This window comes from Tasmannia lanceolata, unplaced genomic scaffold (genome assembly GCF_043159265.1).
Source record: "Tasmannia lanceolata isolate RefF3 unplaced genomic scaffold, GAP_Taslan_0.1 ptg000029l, whole genome shotgun sequence".
Lineage (NCBI taxonomy): Eukaryota > Viridiplantae > Streptophyta > Magnoliopsida > Canellales > Winteraceae > Tasmannia > Tasmannia lanceolata.
In genome coordinates this window covers 358,701-378,078 of record NW_027518706.1, presented here as the reverse complement: position 1 = coordinate 378,078, position 19,378 = coordinate 358,701, and the positions used below count along the sequence as shown (strand labels likewise).

At 45.5% G+C, this 19,378-nt stretch overlaps 1 protein-coding gene and 1 pseudogene across 2 annotated transcripts; both read left to right on the top strand.

The window, feature by feature from the left end:
* Window positions 1-2,000: 2,000 nt before the first annotated feature.
* LOC143859351 (benzyl alcohol O-benzoyltransferase-like) lies at window positions 2,001-5,737 on the top strand (annotated as a pseudogene). The gene is made up of 2 exons (XR_013239243.1): window positions 2,001-2,531; window positions 4,658-5,737. The product of XR_013239243.1 is annotated as a benzyl alcohol O-benzoyltransferase-like (transcript).
* A 10,764-nt stretch (window positions 5,738-16,501) lies between these two features.
* LOC143859388 (uncharacterized) lies at window positions 16,502-17,247 on the top strand. Its single transcript, XM_077370105.1, has 2 exons — window positions 16,502-16,819; window positions 16,864-17,247. Exons 1-2 carry the CDS (start codon window positions 16,502-16,504, stop codon window positions 17,245-17,247), a joined length of 702 nt encoding a protein of 233 aa, XP_077226220.1.
* The last annotated feature ends 2,131 nt before the right edge of the window (window positions 17,248-19,378 follow it).

Sequence of the window (19,378 nt, the reverse complement as noted above, 5' to 3'; positions counted from 1 at the left end):
TTCTTCACCATTGCTACTATTATTTCTACTTGATCCAACATTCATCTTCATGGCTGCACTTCAACTAATGTAGTAGTACTTCAATGTTCTATGTGCATTTCTGCAGGTTAATGGCGAAAAACAAGTTCTATGTGATTTTTAAGGGAAGGCAGGTAGGCGTTTATGACAGTTGGCAACACTGTCATGTTCAAGTTAACGGGTTTAGTGGAGCGTGCTTTCGTTCCTATAGGAGTAGGGAGGAGGCTAAAGCTGACTTTAATGCGTTTTTCCATGGCATTAGTGGCCGTACCAAAGATATAAAAGAAGATACGAACATTCATGCGGATTCCCAAGCTTCAACAAGTTCTGTTGTGACCAGTTCTTCTTACACTTAGGTTGAACTGTGTTGTTTGTTACAGAAGTATCAGTTACAGTGGAGGAATATCACCTTTGAATGAAAGCTTTGCTCTTGCATCAGACAGTTGTAGTATGTTTTATTCTCTGATATTAGGTGTTGTATTGTGTTCGCTTCTGTAAACTTTATGATCCTAGTCACGGATCTTATTTTGCATCGTGGCTTTTAGCTTTAGTAGTTGTTTTTTTTTAATCTTGGAATGGTAAATACACTTGGGTTTGTATGGAAATCATTTGCAGTTGAATTTGTGTGCTTTTCTCTGTTCCATCTATTACTATATAATCTAACTGCAGATGGCATTATTGAATTTCAGTTGCATCAGCTGGGTGATGTTTGTACTTTTTCTGATCTTGGCGTGAATCATCCATTGAAGAGATATAGGTGTATCAAATGTTATTGAGATCAACCAAAGGAAGCCCACTGCACTCCACAACTTAAGTAGTTCGTACCCCATGGGGACAACAAAATATGTTTTTGAGATCAACAAAAAAATATGCATCTACATGTAGGACAACAAACACGGGACAAGAGGCATCATCCAAACGGTGTGAGGAATTTGATCAAGGAGGGGCAAATAATAAGATTGGTTGTGGCCAACAAACAGGGGCATCCCCAGGACCCAGGAAACATCATAAAAAAATTTAGATGGGAGGGCTAGGTTCATCCTATACAAATGAATTATTGGGCAAGCCCATTTGCTGAAAATAAACATAACATTGAAAAGTTATTGTTGTCCTCTCTAAAATGTCCATTTCATGGGCTAGGATGATCGAAACCGTCCATTTGATGGGCCAAAGCGTAAATAGCTTCTCGCCAAAACTTTTAATTCATAGGATGATCCTAGCCGTCCGATACATTTTTAATACGTTTCCAACTTTCTATAATATGTTGTTCATTTATAGATGGGAGGGCTAGGATTGTCCTATACAAATGAATTATTGGGCATAACATACAACCAATTTATGGTGTGGCCCATCAACTGGACGGCCTGGATCATCCTCTAGTGTGGCCAATATTTTTTTCATATAACCAAGCCCAAGAATTGAAAATAAACATAACATTGAATAGTCTCCCACCTATATTCAACCAACCAAATGCAACTTTTACAACTTCTCCTCAAAGCTCCTCTACAAATTCCGTCAACCAAATGCCACTTTTAGAACTTTCCCACACCTCTCCTCAACATATTCTTGCAACCAAATGCAGGAATGTCTGTCATTTCCAGCAAACTTCCACCTTTTGCCTTTACAACCAAACACCACTTTTCAAAGATGCCAGCTTTCTCCTTTTTGACTGACATCCCACCTAAATCCAGTTTGACTTTTAATTCCACCCAAACCCCAACACCCAAAAGCAACCAAAGAGAGCCTAAGGGAGTGAATTTATCGTCAAGCAGTGAAAAAGGTGGGCGAGATGTCATTTCCCAGAAAATTAAAGTTTAAAAGATATTAAGAGGTGAGCGAGATGTCATTTCCCAGAAAATTAAAGTTTAAAAGATATTAAGAGGTGGGCGGGATGTCAATTCCCAGAAAATTAAAGTTTAAAAGATATTAAGAGGTGGGCGGGATGTCATTTCTCAGAAAATTAAGATAGACACTCGAACCATAAATCCATGTCCCATGTAGTTATCAAGACAGACACTCGAACCTCTCTCAGCTAACTAAAATCACCCACTTCTTTTTGTCGAGACACCTCTTTCATGGCATCCCCTCTAGTATTCTCTGTGACAAGGCGTGAACCAATATTGGTCACCCCTGCCAAGCCCACACCACATGAATTCAAGCCCCTTTCAGACATCGATGACCAGGAGAGTTTTCGGTTCCAAATTCCTGTCATACAATTCTACCATAATGACACAAGGATGGGAGGGAGAGACCCAGCTGGAGTTGTGAGAGACGCGCTCGCTAAGGTGCTCGTTTTCTACTACCCGTTCGCGGGTAGGCTTAGGGAAGGGTCCGGTAGGAAGCTAATAGTGGAATGCACCGGTGAGGGCGTGTTGTTCGTAGAGGCAGATGCGGATGTGAGACTGGAGCAATTGGGTGAGACCTTGCATCCGCCCTTCCCCTGGCTAGACAAGTTTCTCTATGAAGTTCCTGGCACGGGAGAGATACTCAACTGCCCCTTGCTATTGATTCAGGTGCAGTCATTTATTCATTAACCCATGATTTTTAACTTTCTATAAAAGCCTAAACACTTGAACTTAAGATTTTTCCCGTATGTTTTTTTGAGTAAAATAGCAGGGAATGTAATTCTACTAATTACCCGAGGGGTGTTTGGTAGGAATTTAGCAAAAATTGGAATTTTGACCGCCGGTTATGTCGGGCGCTCGGCGGGTGACGTGGAACCCTTGAAATTCGCCGGACGAATTTCTCCAAATCGATGGAAAAATGGGAGAATTTCTCAGGAAAATTCTTTTTCACCGTAATTGTCATAACTTTCTATTTTTGCTTGTAGTTTTTTCCATAATTGTCATATGTTTGGTATTTTTTTCGCAATTTTCAATCTTTATAACCATTTCTAGGTAATGATTACTTTTTTGCTTATTTTTGCTTTTGCTAGCAACCTTTGCTCATGTGCGCATCTTTGCACCAAGGATGGCCACATGTCGAGAAGTGACATAGGAGAAGTTTGCTAGCAAATTCCTATAAAAAAAAAGAAGAAGAAGGAAATGTTATCAACACTACTGTTTTCTTATGAGGGCACTCTCACTTTATTAAAAGTACGGTATGGCCCACACCATAGGATGATCCAAACCGTCCATTAGATGGGCCATAGCCTAAATAGGTTATGCTCCAAAAATCATTCCAATAGGATGATCCTAACCCTCCAATCTGAATGTTAGAGGGTTGATCCTAACCCTCTATAGATCGGAGGGTTAGAATCAACCAATGGATATAATTTTGGGGCATAACCTATTTAGGCTATGGCCCATCTAATGGACGGTTTGGATAATCCTGTGGTGCGGGCCATACCGTACTTTTTATGAAGTGAGGAGTGCCCTCATCAAAAAACAGTAGTGCTGATAACATTCCCCAAAAAAATCTTAAAAAATACGGTAAAAGCATTCCTGCACATTCCTACCCCCAACCAAACAACGTCGGGGAGATTTGCTCACAATCTCCCTGTTGACTGATTTCCTTTTGATTTCCTTTTGATTTCTTCTTCTCTAAATCCCCCCAACATCTACCAGCATCCAAACAGAGCATTAAACAATGATTTCCCGTGACTAGGATATTCTTTTAAGTTTTAACGAACTCGGCTATTTTTTTACTACCATTTCTAGCCAAGCTATGTGCATGAGTATAAAGTAGTGGGCCTCACCTTATCCATGGATTTGGGTGGAGATGATGGGCCTTGATCACCCATGGGGTAACATGGTGGCCACACCCTTCAAACATGACATGCCAAATGGAGGGCTACAGCCATGCTGTACATGGCGTGTAAAAAAATTTAGGGAAAATAATATTCATGGGATAAAAATGTGTTGTAGGTATTCCATGAAAATAAGGAAAGTTATCAGTTTTGTAAAACAATTTCCATAGAAAATGAGTCTGCAAGATGCTGGAAATTAAATTAAATTTTCCAATAAAAAAAATTTTGTGTAAAAAAACAACAAAAGACGACTGACTTTGGTATGTGTAATCGGAGGAATGATAAATACAAGGGTACCCTTGCATAAAGAGATGGGACCGTGATTGGATTCATGTCATTTTTTATGACCTTTTAAAATCGGTTGAAAAGTAAATTCGGTTGCATATCGGGTGCAACTCAGGTCGGGTTGAAGCCAACCCAAATCTCTAAACTGTCAACCCAAATCCAGCCCAATCCGACTCTCAACATTCTCAACCCGATGAAGGCTAACCCGATCCAACCCGAAAAATTAATGTCTCAACCCGAGCCGGACTCAATTTCCCAATTTGGGTCGGGTTGACCCAGTTATTGTGATATTTTTCCTTTAAGGTTTTTATGTTCTAAAATACATAACTGAAAAATTGTAAAAGTAAATAAAATAAATAAATATGTCAGGTTTGATGCAGGTCGGGAGAAACTGACACTTAAATCTGAACCCGACTGGACTCGAACACAACCGGGACTTTTTTGGGTTGAACCCGACCTTGCGTCCCTTGTTGCACATCATTATTGACTTGATCCAATAGAGGGCCCTTTAATTTCTTTGAGCTCTTTATGCAAGGGCCCACCCTTACATGGGTCATTCATCGCAGGTAGAGGTAGTTTCTGAGTTATGATTTGTGGTGAGTGCAGGTGACCCGGCTGAGTTGTGGAGGTTTCATCTTCGTCCTTCGGCTGAACCACACCATGAGCGACGCATTCGGGCTCGTCCAATTCATGCGGGCCGTGGGCGAGATAGCCCGAGGTGCATCTACTCCGTCCGTGCTGCCCGTGTGGCATAGAGAGTTGCTCAGTGCGCGAAACCCACCACACGTGACGCACAAGCACCGCGAGTACGACAAGGTAGTCCATACAAATGGGACCATCAATATTCCATTCGACAACATGGTCCACGGCTCTTTCTTCTTCGGGGCCACAACAGGTGTCAGCTTTGAGGAAGCAGTTGCCACCCCACCTTCGCACCTGCTCCACATTCGATCTGCTGATCGCATGCCTCTGGCGATGTCGGACCATCGCTCTGGGCTTCAACGCGGACGAAGAGGTCCGAATGCTGTGCATTGTGAATGCACGTGGGAAGTTCAACCCCCCACTGCCGGATGGCTATTACGGGAACGCTTTGTCATTCCCGGCGGCCATATCGAGGGCCGGGAAGCTGTGTGAGAATCCGTTGGGGTACGCTTTGGAGTTGGTGAGGAAGGCCAAGGCAGAAATGAACGAGGCGTACATGCAATCGTTGGCAGACTTCATGGTGGTCAAAGGGCGGCCTCCCTTTGAGGTGGTGGGCACGTACCTGGTTTCGGACGTGAGATATTCTGGGTTCGGGGACATAGATTTCGGTTGGGGTAGGCCAGTTTATGGTGGGGTCGCCGAGGGTGTGATGAGGGGCATTCAAGAGTTGACAAGCTTTTATATCCCGTTCGGGGATGGGATTGTTGTGCCTTTTTACTTGCCGAGTAGCGCGATGGAAAAGTTGAGGGTGGAGCTTCACGCCATGACTACCCAACCCAAGGCCAAGGAGGAGCTCTATGATGTCACCTCCAAATTCACTATTTCTCGCATTTAACGCAACAACAAAAGATAGAGGCATATGTAATTAGATTGCTGGCCTTTAACAGCTGGCTAAATATGCTAAAACAACGTGAGTTCGCCTCATTATCAAAATTTGGTCGTGATATCAGATATCAGTCCCCAATAAGAAATTTGTCTTTTTTATTTTAGGGCACCCCAACGGTAATAGCCTTCGAAAGCACTTTAATTAAATGGTGAAATATAAGATGTGGTTGTACAAATATCAAAAGAGGTCGACTTTGATTGAAGGTCCCATCCTGTAGGATCCGATCAAGAACCGACATCAACCAATCATGGACTGGTTTAAACAATTGTTGATTGATATAGTTACAAATGGCAAATATTTGCCTTTTCCCTCCCCCTTCTATCGCCTGACCCAGCTTACCACCAACGAAAGGCACCTTGCCAAGGTTGGGGGGCATGCAACTAAGGGCCCGTTTGGATACCTCATGCATTTGTATTTTGATTTGGATTTGAGTTTTAGATACAAAACACATAATCATTTTCATGATCATGTTTTAAGAGAGAGAGAGAGAGAGAGAGAGAGATGTATCGCTGTTGCCGGAGCAACGTCGAGGAGTAGCGATGGTGATGGAAGTTGCCACAAATATTGATTTCCAAATAATGTCTCGTAGAATCGGATTTTTTTGCACTGACGTAGCTGATTTGGAAATATAAGGATTTGATCCAGTTCAAAATATCAACTAAATCCAAATCTAATTCTCGTTGGTATCCAAATGTGGCCTAAAGGAATTTCATATAGAAAGAAAGGATTTGAATTAGCATATGTAAGGAAGTGTGTTAATCTTTGATTCGAGGCCTTTTGTGGAGCGAATCGAAGTTTTCATCGCCATGCTATTATAGTAGTTCAACGGTTCGGGAGGCGGGATTTGTGCCTACTTCTCCACGGCTCGCTCCCAACCAAACCTTACTCGATTGATGGTTGTGCGGTAAGATTTCCCTTTTTCTATTATTTGTTTTCCGTACTCAGAGTGTAAACATGAGTGACATTAAGGCCTTATTTGTTTTTTATTTTGGGAATTGATTTTGAGTTCCAAAATATTATATTGTACTGATAATTAAATGTAACTGACTCCAAGAATCAATTTTGGACTAAAAACCAAGTCTCAAAGTCCAAAAGGAACATCGATCGCCCAAGAGTCTAAAGGTAGGTAGAAGCCTATGAGTCAAATTCTTTTGGGATTTCATATAATTTGCAAACGTTTATGCAAGTCTAATAATACTTGTCAAATGTTGTTCACCAATGCAAGTAAGAGATCCCAGAAAAATAGAATATAAAATTCTGTTCTTCACTCTTCTATCTCTCTCTCTCTCTCTCTCTCTCTCTCTCTCCAGCGAACTAAAAATCTCCTATGACATTGTGGATTTGTGGCCCACAAATGAACGGTTCGATCATCCTCTGAAGTGGGACCCAGAAGAAAACTAGAATTCACGCATACACACAGCATATAAAATCTCCACTGATACGCTCAAAATATATCAGTTATAATATGGTGTAAGCTCGTATAGCTCAAATTATTTTTAAAAAAGTATTGTATAACTTACCATAGGATGATCCAAGATGTCCATTTGATGGGCCACATTGTAAATACATTGCACCCCAATGAAAATGGTTTTTGGGGTGCAATGTATTTACGATGTTAGGGTCATAGCCCAAAAACTCATTTTGATAGGATGATCCTAAGCCACATCGTAAATACATTGCACCCCAATGAAAATGGTTTTTGGGGTGCAATGTATTTCCGATGTTAGGGTCATAGCCCAAGAACACATTTCAATAGGATGATCCTAGCTCTACGATTTGAATTGGAATTGCATATTATGGGGACCTTTCATAGAGCTAGGATCATTCTATTGAAATGAGTTTTCTGGCATAGCCTTACATTGTGGCCTATCAAATGAACGGCTTGGATCATCATATGGTAAGTTGTACAATACTTTTTGAATGATACCAGACAACACAAACTTTCACCATCCCAAAACAAAGTACCCATGCCATGCTAGGAGTGTTAAATAGTGGGCCCAACCCATCAAAACATGTGTAATATAATTTGGCCCCACTACATGAAATGTAAGGGAAAAGTTATACTAGCCCCCTTTTTTACTTGGGAGAAACCCTCTAGTGTAAAAGAGTAATGGGCGTCACCCATGTTCTGCCCCTCTTCAAGCAAATTCCTGGCTCCGCCCTTGATGATGTCGGATTAATTATTTCTATGCAAAATAAGTTACATGCGATGAAAATTTTGGGTTTGGATGTTGTATAATCTAGTGGAACCGATACCACTTGATCCAAGATTTAATGGACCATATCTCTTTCTATGGCTGCAATTGGTAGGGGAAAATAATAACACACGTTCTTCGATCTGTGGCCAAAAGAAAATCATGGGTTACATATTACAATCTTTTGTTTGCTATTGTCTACAACTACATGGGTTACAGATTACGATCTTTTGTCTGCTATTGTTCTACAACTATTGACTGTCCATTGCAATTCATGATTTGCTTGTTTCCACTTAAGAACGTGTGTTATCATTTTCTCCTACCAAATGCAGCCATACAGAAGAGATCCGGTCTGTTAAATCTTGGATCAAGTGGTATCTGATCCACTAGATTATACAACATCTAAACCCGAATTTAAGATCAACCGGTATCAGAGCAGCATTGCAACATCAAGTCGGGGTAAGCAATGGTGAACACCCACGTTTTTTCAAGTTCAAATAAAGCACAGAAAAATATCCTCTTCTTCCCCTCCTCTCATTTTTTCTAGTTTTTCCATCTCTGTACTTCCAAAGAAGAGGAAGAAAAACAAGAGGAAGAAGGGGAAAAAAAGAGGAAGCAAAGAAAGAAGAAGTAAAGAAGATGAATAAGAAGTAAAAGGAAGAATTGGTGCCAGAAAAATGGAAGGTGCCGAAAAAAAGAAGAAGAAACATAAAAATCAATGCAGGAAAAAATGGAAAAGAAGAGTAGAGGAAGGGAAAAATAAGAATCAACTTGGGTCACTCGGGTCACTCGGTTTGACTCGGGGTCATCGCTCATCTCGGTCTGACTCGGGATCATCTCGATCGGACTTTGGGTTATCTCGGTCTGAATCGGGGTCCTATCGGTCAAACTCAGGATAATTGTGGTTTGTCTCCGGGGTCATCTCAGTCAGACTTGGGATCATCGCTCATCTTGATAGAATTCAATGTTGTTCTAGTAGAACTCGGGGGCGTTCGATCCCTGTCAGACCAAGTGACCCTGAACAGACTGAGATGACCCTGAGTTTGGTCAATCTAAGAGTGTTCCATTTTTTTCGGCGTCTTCTATTTTTTCATCCTTCCTCTTCTTTTCCATTTTCATGACGCCTTCCATTTTTCTGGTGTCAATTCTTCTTCTTTTTTCTCTTCTTTTCTATTTTTTTGGCGCCTGCTATTTTTCCAGCGTCGATCTTCCTCCTCTTCTTTTACTTTTCTTCTTCTTCTTTCTCTTTTTTTCTTCTTATTCTTCCCCCTTTTCCTCTTCTTCCTCTTCTTTGGAGTTGTAAAGATGAAAAAAGTAGAAAAAATAAGATGGAATAGTTGAAGTTTTTTCTATACTTTATTCGCACTTGAGGGCAATATTGTCTTTTGGATTGTATGTCGACACAATCTAATCAACTTGATTGTCGGTGCCATTCATTAAAATTTCAGAATTTTTAAGCAATTTTGGGATCTTTTCATTGCATGGTAAAGTAATTTCTATTCAACCTCAAATGGATTGATTAAAATTTCTATTCAAAGAAAAGGAAAAGATCTCAAAAAAAATAAATAAGTGGTTCTGAATTCGTATGAGATTATTGATAGAGAGGACTGCCATTACTAAAACGTGGGATTGTCACCGTCCTTTCTCCCATAATACTGGCGTTTGTATCATTGGAATGAGAATAGTATGGAAACATGCCACTTTTGCCATGTCGGGCGGAAAATGACCTCAAAAAGAAGTGGATCACATATGTTCAATCATTTCAATGTGCCTTGGAGGACCACTGAGAGAGAGAGAGAGAGAGAGAGAGAGAGAGAGAGAGTGTGTGTGTGTGTGTGTGTCATATACAGTTGCTTTCAATGTTAGTCCTTTTGTCCCCGTGGCTGATATCCATGCTCCATGCTGGGGTTACCCCACATCGGATGAGTGGAACAATGTGGATGGGCTTATAAGGATTCGGGCTCCCTCCCTGCAAATACCTAAATTATCCCCTTTCAAAAATTTGTTCCTCTCTAAAAATGAAGGACGTTTTTTTCCATGAGAATTAGACTAAAATTAGGGCTTCTTTAAGAAAGCCTATAAATACATATCTTAGGAGAATTTTACAACCATTAAGAAACCCAAAAACATTTTCTACAGCCCTGAGAGGATTCTCGTGAGAAAGAAAGAGGAGATCGAGTTTTGGAAAAAGAAAGTGAAGATCAAGGTAAGAACTATGTTCTTTATTGATTTATGTTATCAGAAACCCTAAAACAAGAATTATGTGATCTTGAAAAGATGAAAGCAAAGGTTTTATTTCGTTTAATATGTGCCTTAGGATTGATCTCGGTTTCCTTAGGATTCGCTTTGTTATGGAATCCCTAACGAGCCCAAGATCGGATCATTTTGGTTTTTAGAAAAGTTTGTCTTGAAGGGTCGAACAAAATAGTTTAGATTATTTTTATAATAATTATATGTGTCGATTCGAGCGTGAAATTATATTAGTTAGATTCATCTCGTCGATACGAATCCAACGGATCCGAACAAGAGCGAATCGGAGCTCAAACGAGAAAGTTTGGTCTGTAGAAGTTATGGCAAAATCGGGGACGAATCTGAAATTATCGCAAAGAAATTATGAAACTTCAAAAATTCGTAACTTCTTCGTTTCTTGTCCGTTTTCGACGCTCTTGTACTCTACGGGCATGTCAGAAATGAGTACTTTCTGTAAAAAATAGTTTCAAAATTTTTTGGAGACTATATAATGATAATAATTCCAAAATACTAAAAAGAACACTAGGACGGTTTGCCGATTCTTTTCCGAAGAGGCACCAAAGGCTGTCTTGTGTCAGTATGAGTATATATATACCTGATAGGAGTGAAATTAATTATGAAACTCATGGAGAATATTCATACTCTTGATTGTAGGTGATTATGAAAAGGAAAGTAGTTCGATATCAAGGTATGTAATTTCGTACCACTTTAGTGATATAATTCTCCATTGAAATGATATGCCCCTTTGATTTGTAACTCTCTATTCTCTTTGAAAATATGAAATCTCTGATAATTTTAGTCTTTGATTTGAGTTTTTGCATGCTTATCCTTTATTGAACACAATCTATTGAATTTTGTACTCATTGATAGCCTACGATTTTCGCATTGAATATGTGACCCTTATATACTGGATTTATATCCACAATATTCTCATTACTGGAATTGAAACACATTAAAATTCTCAATTTTCTATGACGTCTAGGAGATAGAATATTTTCAAGAACAAGAAAATCATAAGAACCTTTTGATTGTTGTATACTCAACTATTATGAAAAAATCTTGTGGAACCAACCTGAACTACAATCTTTGGAACTTTGTACTTATCTTTGGACCTTGTGAATATGTGGACATCTTTTGTGGAGGCTTATGTTATACGTAAACTATAAGAGCCCACACCAATGAGGGTTATACGTTGGCTTTTGGGTCCTATTAGTGGGTGCTATTCGTTGACCATGTCGACAGGTATATGAACTTAAAAACTAGTTTCGAACCGCGGGCAGTCGGATAAAATAGCATGCTTTTTGGGCTAAGCCGATGACCTTTGGGTGATTTCATACCTTTCTGATCGCTTACAGTGATCTCTTAAGACTTTATGACTTCTCATATTGAGACCTTCTTTGATATGATATTTTGAAATATGACTTTGTAAGCTTTGTTTCTCAGATATTGTATTTGTATGAGTCACCTCATGTGTAGGTTTTACCATCTTCGTTTACCTATTGACCCTATTGACCCTCTATATAGCATGCTTTTGACCCCACTTTTGTGGTGCGTCATTATGTACTGATATTTTCAGCTGACTCTGGTTTAACAATTTTCAGCTTTTGAATCTCCTTGAGGTGCCATCATTCCATCTTGGTGGAACCCAAAATATTTGTTCAAGTTCTGTCATCTCCCACTAGCTTTCATCTTCTTCGGCTATTTGAGAAGACCTTGGTGTCGGTGACTTTCATCAGGTCACATGCCAGAGCCGCCTTATTTTCACGGAGAGCTTGTGATGGGACATAAATACGGCGCTACTCCCAAATCTCACCACGTGTCGTCCATGCACCAATTGAGCCTAACCATCATGAAGAAAGATGCTGATAAACGGCAAGACCATACGATTACGACACGTGTCACCTTCTCGCCGTCTAAGCCTCATCATCACAAATTATGGAAGGGATTATCCAGCGAAACCACGCGCGCCGTCAAAACAGGAGAACAGCCCAATCGTGCAAAGGAAGGTTTTCTCTCCATGATGATGAAAAGGTCCGCACGCCACCCCTTAAAAGGGGGAGAAGGGAAGAAGAAGACAGATTTTCGGGATCTCCCTCAAGACAACCGGAAAAGAAAGAAAGAGGCAAGGCAACAACAGAGGAGGCCGGGAGCTTAATCCCACTCTCCCTGTTAGTCCCTTCCGACCCATCCACCCACACACCAAGAAGATAACATGCGCCTTGACCTTGGTAAACCTGGCCAAACCCTCGCCTCTTCTCGTTGTTCTTTATATTGATTGGTCAAGAATCTGACTTGGGTGTCGAAGTGGTCGTCCGGGACCCACCCCGGACCCCCCTGACCCCTTTGTTTGTGATTGCAGACCCCGCGGAGGCTCTCTACCCACCGCTCGATCGCAGACCCGGATTTCGACGCCATCATATTGGCGCCATCCGTGGGACTCGTCGAGTATTGAATGCCCTACAACGATGAGAAACCACACCCAACAGCAAGAAACAGGGGTAATGACCAGGAGCCAGGCCCAACACGCACAAACCCACGCCTCAGTTCCCGGGAGCCAAACTCGCCGCTCTCGGGCCGACACCAGCCCGCCTCCAGCACACCGCAAATGATCCCCACCATGGAAAAGTTTAACAAACTCCGCCAAGAGCTACTCCAACGTTTGCCTCCGCCGGAACCTCCGGCCCCGGGGAGGCCCCTGACAACACATGACCAGACGGAAGCCTATGACGAAGGTGACGAGGAACAGCCGGGGGAGTGTCATCCCCGACGAAGGCGAGTACCGGCCCGCCGGACGCCCTCCCCTTCTGCAAATAGCCCTTTGCCTGCCACAGCCAGAGGGCACCAGCGAAACGACGGAAAGCAAGCTACGCTAAGCCGCGCTCCCCTTGTCCGGACGGCTCGCTTCCAGGAACCACCCCCAGCTCGGACAGAGGAGGTAGCGACCTCAGTGCAACCCTCCGGACTGGACCCGCTAGCCGACCTGCAAAGGCAAATCCGAGAAGTAAAACGGGAAATGAAAAATCCTTACGCCCACGACATCCTCGACGAGTGGGAGAGGGAAACGGCATCCCTGTTCACCTCGGAGGTCTTAAAAACCCCAGTGGAAGCAGGAGTAGACCTCTCCCATTTCGGTTTGTACGATGGGAGCACAGACCCTCTTGAGTTCCTCCAAACTTTCAAAAGGGTAATGACGCTTCAGGGCGCGTCGGACGGATTTATGTGCAGAGCCTTTGCCTCCCTGTTAAGAAAGACCGCTAACGACTGGTACATGAGACTGGAGCCTGACTCCATCGCATCCTTCCACGAATTCGGAAGGAAGTTCAGCGCAAGATTCGCCAACAACCGCCTCCGCCACGATCCGGCGGATGCCCTCTTAGCCCTCCGACAAGGAAGAAACGAGACCCTAAGAGACTTCATGTTAAAATTCAACGCCGAGCTAGCCCAACTTTCCAACATCTACGTCCAAATAGCGGTCGCAACACTGAAGCATGCTACCACCGACCCGAATCTCAAACTGCACCTTACCCTCAAGCCACCACGGGACCTGCAGGAACTGAAATCCAAGGCTGAAAAGTTCGTATGAGCGGAAGAAGCCTGTGCACGAGAGCGGGGCCGACCCGGCCCCGAGGAAAGAAAAAGCGACGATGGCCGAAGGTCATGAGGCCATGAGCCGAGGAAAGACAAGCAAGCCGGAACCCCGTCCCCGTCTTTGAAATGCTGGGAAGCGCCCCCTGAAGGTTCCCCTCTCTCATGTCCTGCTTGCTATCAGAGATCAGGGTCTCCTGACCCCCCCAAGAGAATGACCACGGACCTGAAGAAGCGGTTCACCAGAAAGTTCTGCGATTTCCACAGGGACCACGGCCACGAAACCGACCATTGTTTCCACCTCAGGCTCCAGATAGAAAAACTGGCCGAGGAGGGGCATATAAATCAATACCTCAGGAGCCCTGTCGAAAACTCGGACGAAGCCCATCACCCCGCCGATGAACCCAGAAGCAGGTGCTAGTCGCGTAGCAGGCGCCGGTCCAGTAGCCGACGCCGATCCAGTAGCCGATGCCGATCCCCCAGCAGGTATCGCTCCCAGAGCAGACACCGATCCCGCAGCAGGCATGACACACACCGCCACCAGAGCCCCAAGAAAGAAGAGCCCCCTGAACGGCCGTAGGCCCACGAACAGCCGCCTACCATTGTCAGAAAAATTAACATCATCGCAGGTGGACCCACGGCGGGAGGACCAACAACAGCCAGTCGACGAGCGTACGCGGAGCGGGTGTTCTCCCTGGAAATGCCTTCCAAAAAGGCCCGGACAAATCCTCCACATGACGATCAGGTCATCACTTTCTCCTCCGAAGACCTCAACGGACTACAAGTTCCGCACGACGACGCACTGGTCATCAGGCTAATCGTCGCCAACTTCGACATAAGAAAAATTTTGGTTGACACGGGGAGCTCCGTCAATGTGCTGCACCTCGGAACCTTTGAAGAGATGAAACTGGGCGAGGGGAGACTAGGACCCGCGGAGTACTCCATCTACGGGTTCTCCGGGGCATCAGTGCGGGTCAATGGCAAAATCGACTTACCCGTAACCTTTGGAACGTACCCCCTCCAAAAGGCCATCTTGACCACCTTCATGGTCGTAGACATACCTTTCACCTACAGTGCCATCATAGGGCGCCCCGCTCTGAGAGACTTGGGAGCGGTAGTCTCCACCCCCCCACCTCAAGATGAAGTTTCCCACTCAAACCGGGATAGGAGAAGTTCGGGGGCAGCAGATGATAGCACGCCAATGCTACGCGGCAAGCTTGAGAGGAAGCAACGCCCCGGCCTAAAACTTCACGATTGGGAGTGAAGACCCCCGGGAGCGGGCCCGTACAATCAGAGGGGAGCCTGCCGAGGAGCTAGACTCCATCCCTATAACCGAAGATCAACCAGAGAAGCAAGTCCTGATTAGTGCCTTGCTAAAAGGCACCTTACGAGACCAAATGATCAGTTTCCTCAGAGCCAACAAAGACGTGTTCGCGTGGTCCGCTCAGGACATGCCCAGTATACCCCCGGAAATGGCTGTTCACAGGTTAAACATAAATCCGACCCTCATACCCTTTTGACAAAAAGAAAGGAACTTCACAGTAGAACGCCAAACTCACATAAAAGCTGAAGTGGAGAAACTGCTACAAGCCGGATTTATCAGAGAGATCCGGTACCCCGAGTGGCTGTCTAATGTGGTCATGGTTAAGAAGACCAGTGGGGGCTGGCGGGCCTGTATAGACTTTACAGACCTAAACCGAGCATGCCCAAAAGACCTTACCCCCTCCCGCGTATAGACTAGCTCATCGACGCCACATCTGGGCACGAGCTCCTCACCTTCCTAGATGCCTTCTCCGGTTACAATCAGGTAAAAATGCACGAACCAGACATTCCAAAAACTGCGTTCATCACCGATCAGGGCGTCTACTGCTATACCGTCATGCTCTTCGAGTTGAAAAATGCAGGGGCCACATACCAACGACTCGTAAATAAGCTATTCCGGAAGCAGATCGAAAGAAACGTGGAGGTGTATGTAGATGACATGCTGGTAAAAAGTTTGGAAGCCTCCAAACACATCTCCGACCTTCAAGAAACCTCTGACACCTTGCGACAAGCCCGGATGAAGCTGAATCCCGCAAAATGCGCCTTTGGTGTGACTTCCGGAAAGTTCTTAGGGTTCATGGTTAGCCACAGAGGCATCGAGGCCAACCCCGAAAAAATTCTGGCCATCCTAGACATGGAGCCCCCGGCAACAGCGGTAGAGGTGCAGCGGCTCGCGGGACGAATCACAGCCCTCGGCCGTTTCATGCCTAAGTCGGCGGAGAAATGTCAGCCCTTCTTTAAACAGCTAAAAACATACGAGAATTCGAATTGACCCCGGCCTGTCAAAAAGCTTTCGACGCCTTGAAACAATACCTCCAAACACCGCCCGTACTAACCAAACCTGAGCCGGGGGAAGAATAATTTTTGTATCTAGCCATCAGCCCTACGGTGGTAAGTGCGGTATTGGCCAAACAGAGCGACAAGAGGGAACACCCGGTGTACTATGTAAGCAAGACCCTCCACGGTGCGGAGATTCGGTACTTGAACATAGAGAAATTCTCCCTCGCAGTTGTCAGCGCCGCCCGGAAACTCCGCCCCTACTTCCAGGCCCATCCCATAATACTTTTGACTGACCAACCCCTCAGGAGGATTCTCCAAAAACCGGAGACCTCAGGGAGGATCATAAGCTGGGCCGTCGAGTTAGGAGAGTTCGAGATACAGGTCCGACCGAGGCCGGCCATTAAATCCCAGGCCCTTGCCGACTTTATAGTGGAATCCACAGCCCTTGCCACGGAACCGGCAATAATGGAGAAGACCAGGGGCCCCACCAGGCAAACGGATTACGAAGACATGGGGCCCGACCCGACGGAACAGAGCGGCGAGATTCACTGGACCCTGCACGTGGATGACTCAGCAGGTAAAACGGGGCGCGGGGCAGGAGTGGTCCTCCATGGCCCCGACGGATTCACAGCGGAGTACGCCCTCTGGCTAGATTTCACAGCTTCCAACAACGAGGCTGAATACGAGGCCTTATTGGCAGGGCTACGCCTAGCCGCGGAACTCGGCACAGGAAAGTTAAAGGTCTATAGCGATTCCCAGCTGGTCGTCGAGCAAGTAAACGGGGCATACGAGGCCAGGGGGCTCAGGATGAAGAGATACCTCCAGAAGGTAAAAGAGAAGCTGAAGAGAATGGGGAAGTTGAGATTCTCCAGGTACCGCGAGACATAAACAATCGAGCGGATGCTCTGTCAAAAATAGCCTCTGAAGAAACCCATGACTTCTATATCGTGCTCACAGAGATACTGCTTCACCCTAGCATCGATGAAGTACAAGTCTTGGAAATTCCACCAGGACCAAACTGGATGGACCCCATCATGCGGTATCTAAAAGATGGGATACTGCCCGAAGATAAGCTGGAAGCCCGATGCCTAACCGCAAAGGCCGCCCACTATGTGCTCCACGGACCCAGGCTGTACAAACGGTCGTACACATGGCCATACCTCCGATGCCTGGTACCCTCCGAATCGGAATACGCACTACGAGAGGTACACGAGGGAATCTGCGGAGACCACGGAGGCAGCAGGATCCTAGCCTAGAAGATCTTAAGGCACGACTACTTTTGGCCTACAATCCTCAGAGACACTCAGGAATTTGTCAAAAAATGCAGCCCGTGCCAGGGGTTCGCTACCACCCCCCGTCAACCGGGCACCCCGTACACTGCGGTGGCAGGGCCCCTGCCTTTCGCCATGTGGGGCATGGACCTGCTCGGGCCGTTCCCAAAAGCCCCGGGGGGCACACGATGTTGTACGTCGCCATCAATTACTTCACCAAGTGGGTCGAAGTTAAAGCCGTGGCGAGGCCAAATTCAAAAGCGACAGAGAAGTTTTTTTATCATGACGTGGTCTGCTGTTTCGACATTCTGAGAATACTCGTAACAGACAATGGACCCCAGTTCGCAAGTGCTGAATCCGGCAGGTTCTGTGATAATCTGGGCATCAAACACCGTTTCGCCTCCGTAGCACACCCGTAGGCCAACGGACAAGTGGAGGTAACTAACAGGATCTTGCTCAAAAGCCTCAAGAAGCGGTTGGGAGAAGCCAGAAAGTGTTGCGTAGAAGCACTCCTAGCGTCCTCTGGGCCTACCGGACAACGCCCTGGACCGTAACTGGGGAGCCCCTTTTAGTTTGACTTTCGGGGCCGAAGCAGTCATTCCGTTGGAAATCGGCCTCTCCAGCTTCCGCACGGAGAACTACGACGAACAAGGAAATTCTGAGCTCCTCCGGAACGCTCTCGATCTCATGCTTGAAAAAAGAGAGCAAGCCCTCCTCCGAACCGCCTCCTACCAACAAAGGGTGGCACGATACTACAATGCCCGAGTAAAAAAACGCACGGTAAAGCCTGGAGACCTAGTACTACGCCGTGCGGAGGTATCCAACCCCCGAAACACCAGGAAACTCGCATCAAAATGGGAAGGACCCTACAGGGTCGTTCGAGCGCTCCGCCCCGGGGCCTACCAGCTTGAGCACCTTGACAGGGCCCCAGTCCCTCGAAGTTGGAGCATAGATAACCTCCGAGAGTTTTACCAGTAAAAAGGAAGGGTAAGGTCTGTGTTTTCTTTTAAGTTATGACGGATGTTTTGTTTGTTTTCTTTTTGTTGTTTCCAGAGCAAAGCCATGTATTCCCCTTTACAAATCAATGGAATAGGGTTCCCACCTGAGCCATGCGCATCTCCTCCACGACGCGTTGTATATATAAAAGAAAAAAGAAAAAAAAAAGAGTTCAAATAGCTATTACAGACCCAGTGCATCAATAGAACCATAAAGATAAGCAAAAAATCCCAAGGCGTCCGAGCCTCACCCCCCCCCCCCCCGCAAAGGTCTCAATAACAGTAGAGGCATCCGGGGCAACCGTCAGATCCTCGACCGGTCTCGTGGTATCCACTGGTTCCGGCAAAAGATCCTCCGGAACGGCTTCCTCGGCCTCTTGCACCAACTTCTCAAAAGGGAAGGAAGGATCAACATCGCGAACGCGCCGCCGGCATTCGACGAAAGCATCCATCTCGATATCCACGCTGAATGAGGCTGCGGCCTTATAAAACTCCTCAAAATCTCGGCATTCCTCCCACGCTTTCACGAGCTCCTCAGCGTACGTTTGTCGGGTCACCACCAAGTTATTTTTCGCACAGTTCCTCCCATCCTTGGACAGCTGGAGTTCCCCCGGGAATTGACAAACCGTGTCGTCAAGCGCCGCCTTTTCGTCTTGGGCCTTCTCCAGGTCCTCGCTCAGCTTGTGGACTCGCTCCTCGAAAGCACCGATCTCGGACTCGTCCTCACCCATGTACTGCAGCATCTTCCTGGCGTAACTTTGAACCTACAAAAGCCCCCGCCACTAGCGAACCATTAAAGAATTGCCGCGTGCAGTCTCAAAGACAACCAAAAAGGGAAAACGCAAGCGGAAAAGCCAGCCACTCGGTACTTACGCAGGACATAGAATGAAGGTACCGGGCCCCCAGGGCCCTGCGGGGGAAGTTTTCTAACTCAGCCTCATCGCCAGGAAGGGCAGTCATCAACCCAAGCTCCACCCCGACTCAGGGATTCCCAAGGACGCCATCCTTAACGCCGATCTTCCAGTCAGGCTTAAACAGTTCTCCTTGCACCCGGTAGCACTGCGGAGAAAACTCCATTTTCTCAAGAAGCAGCTTGGTCATAACCGACCCTTCTAGCCGGC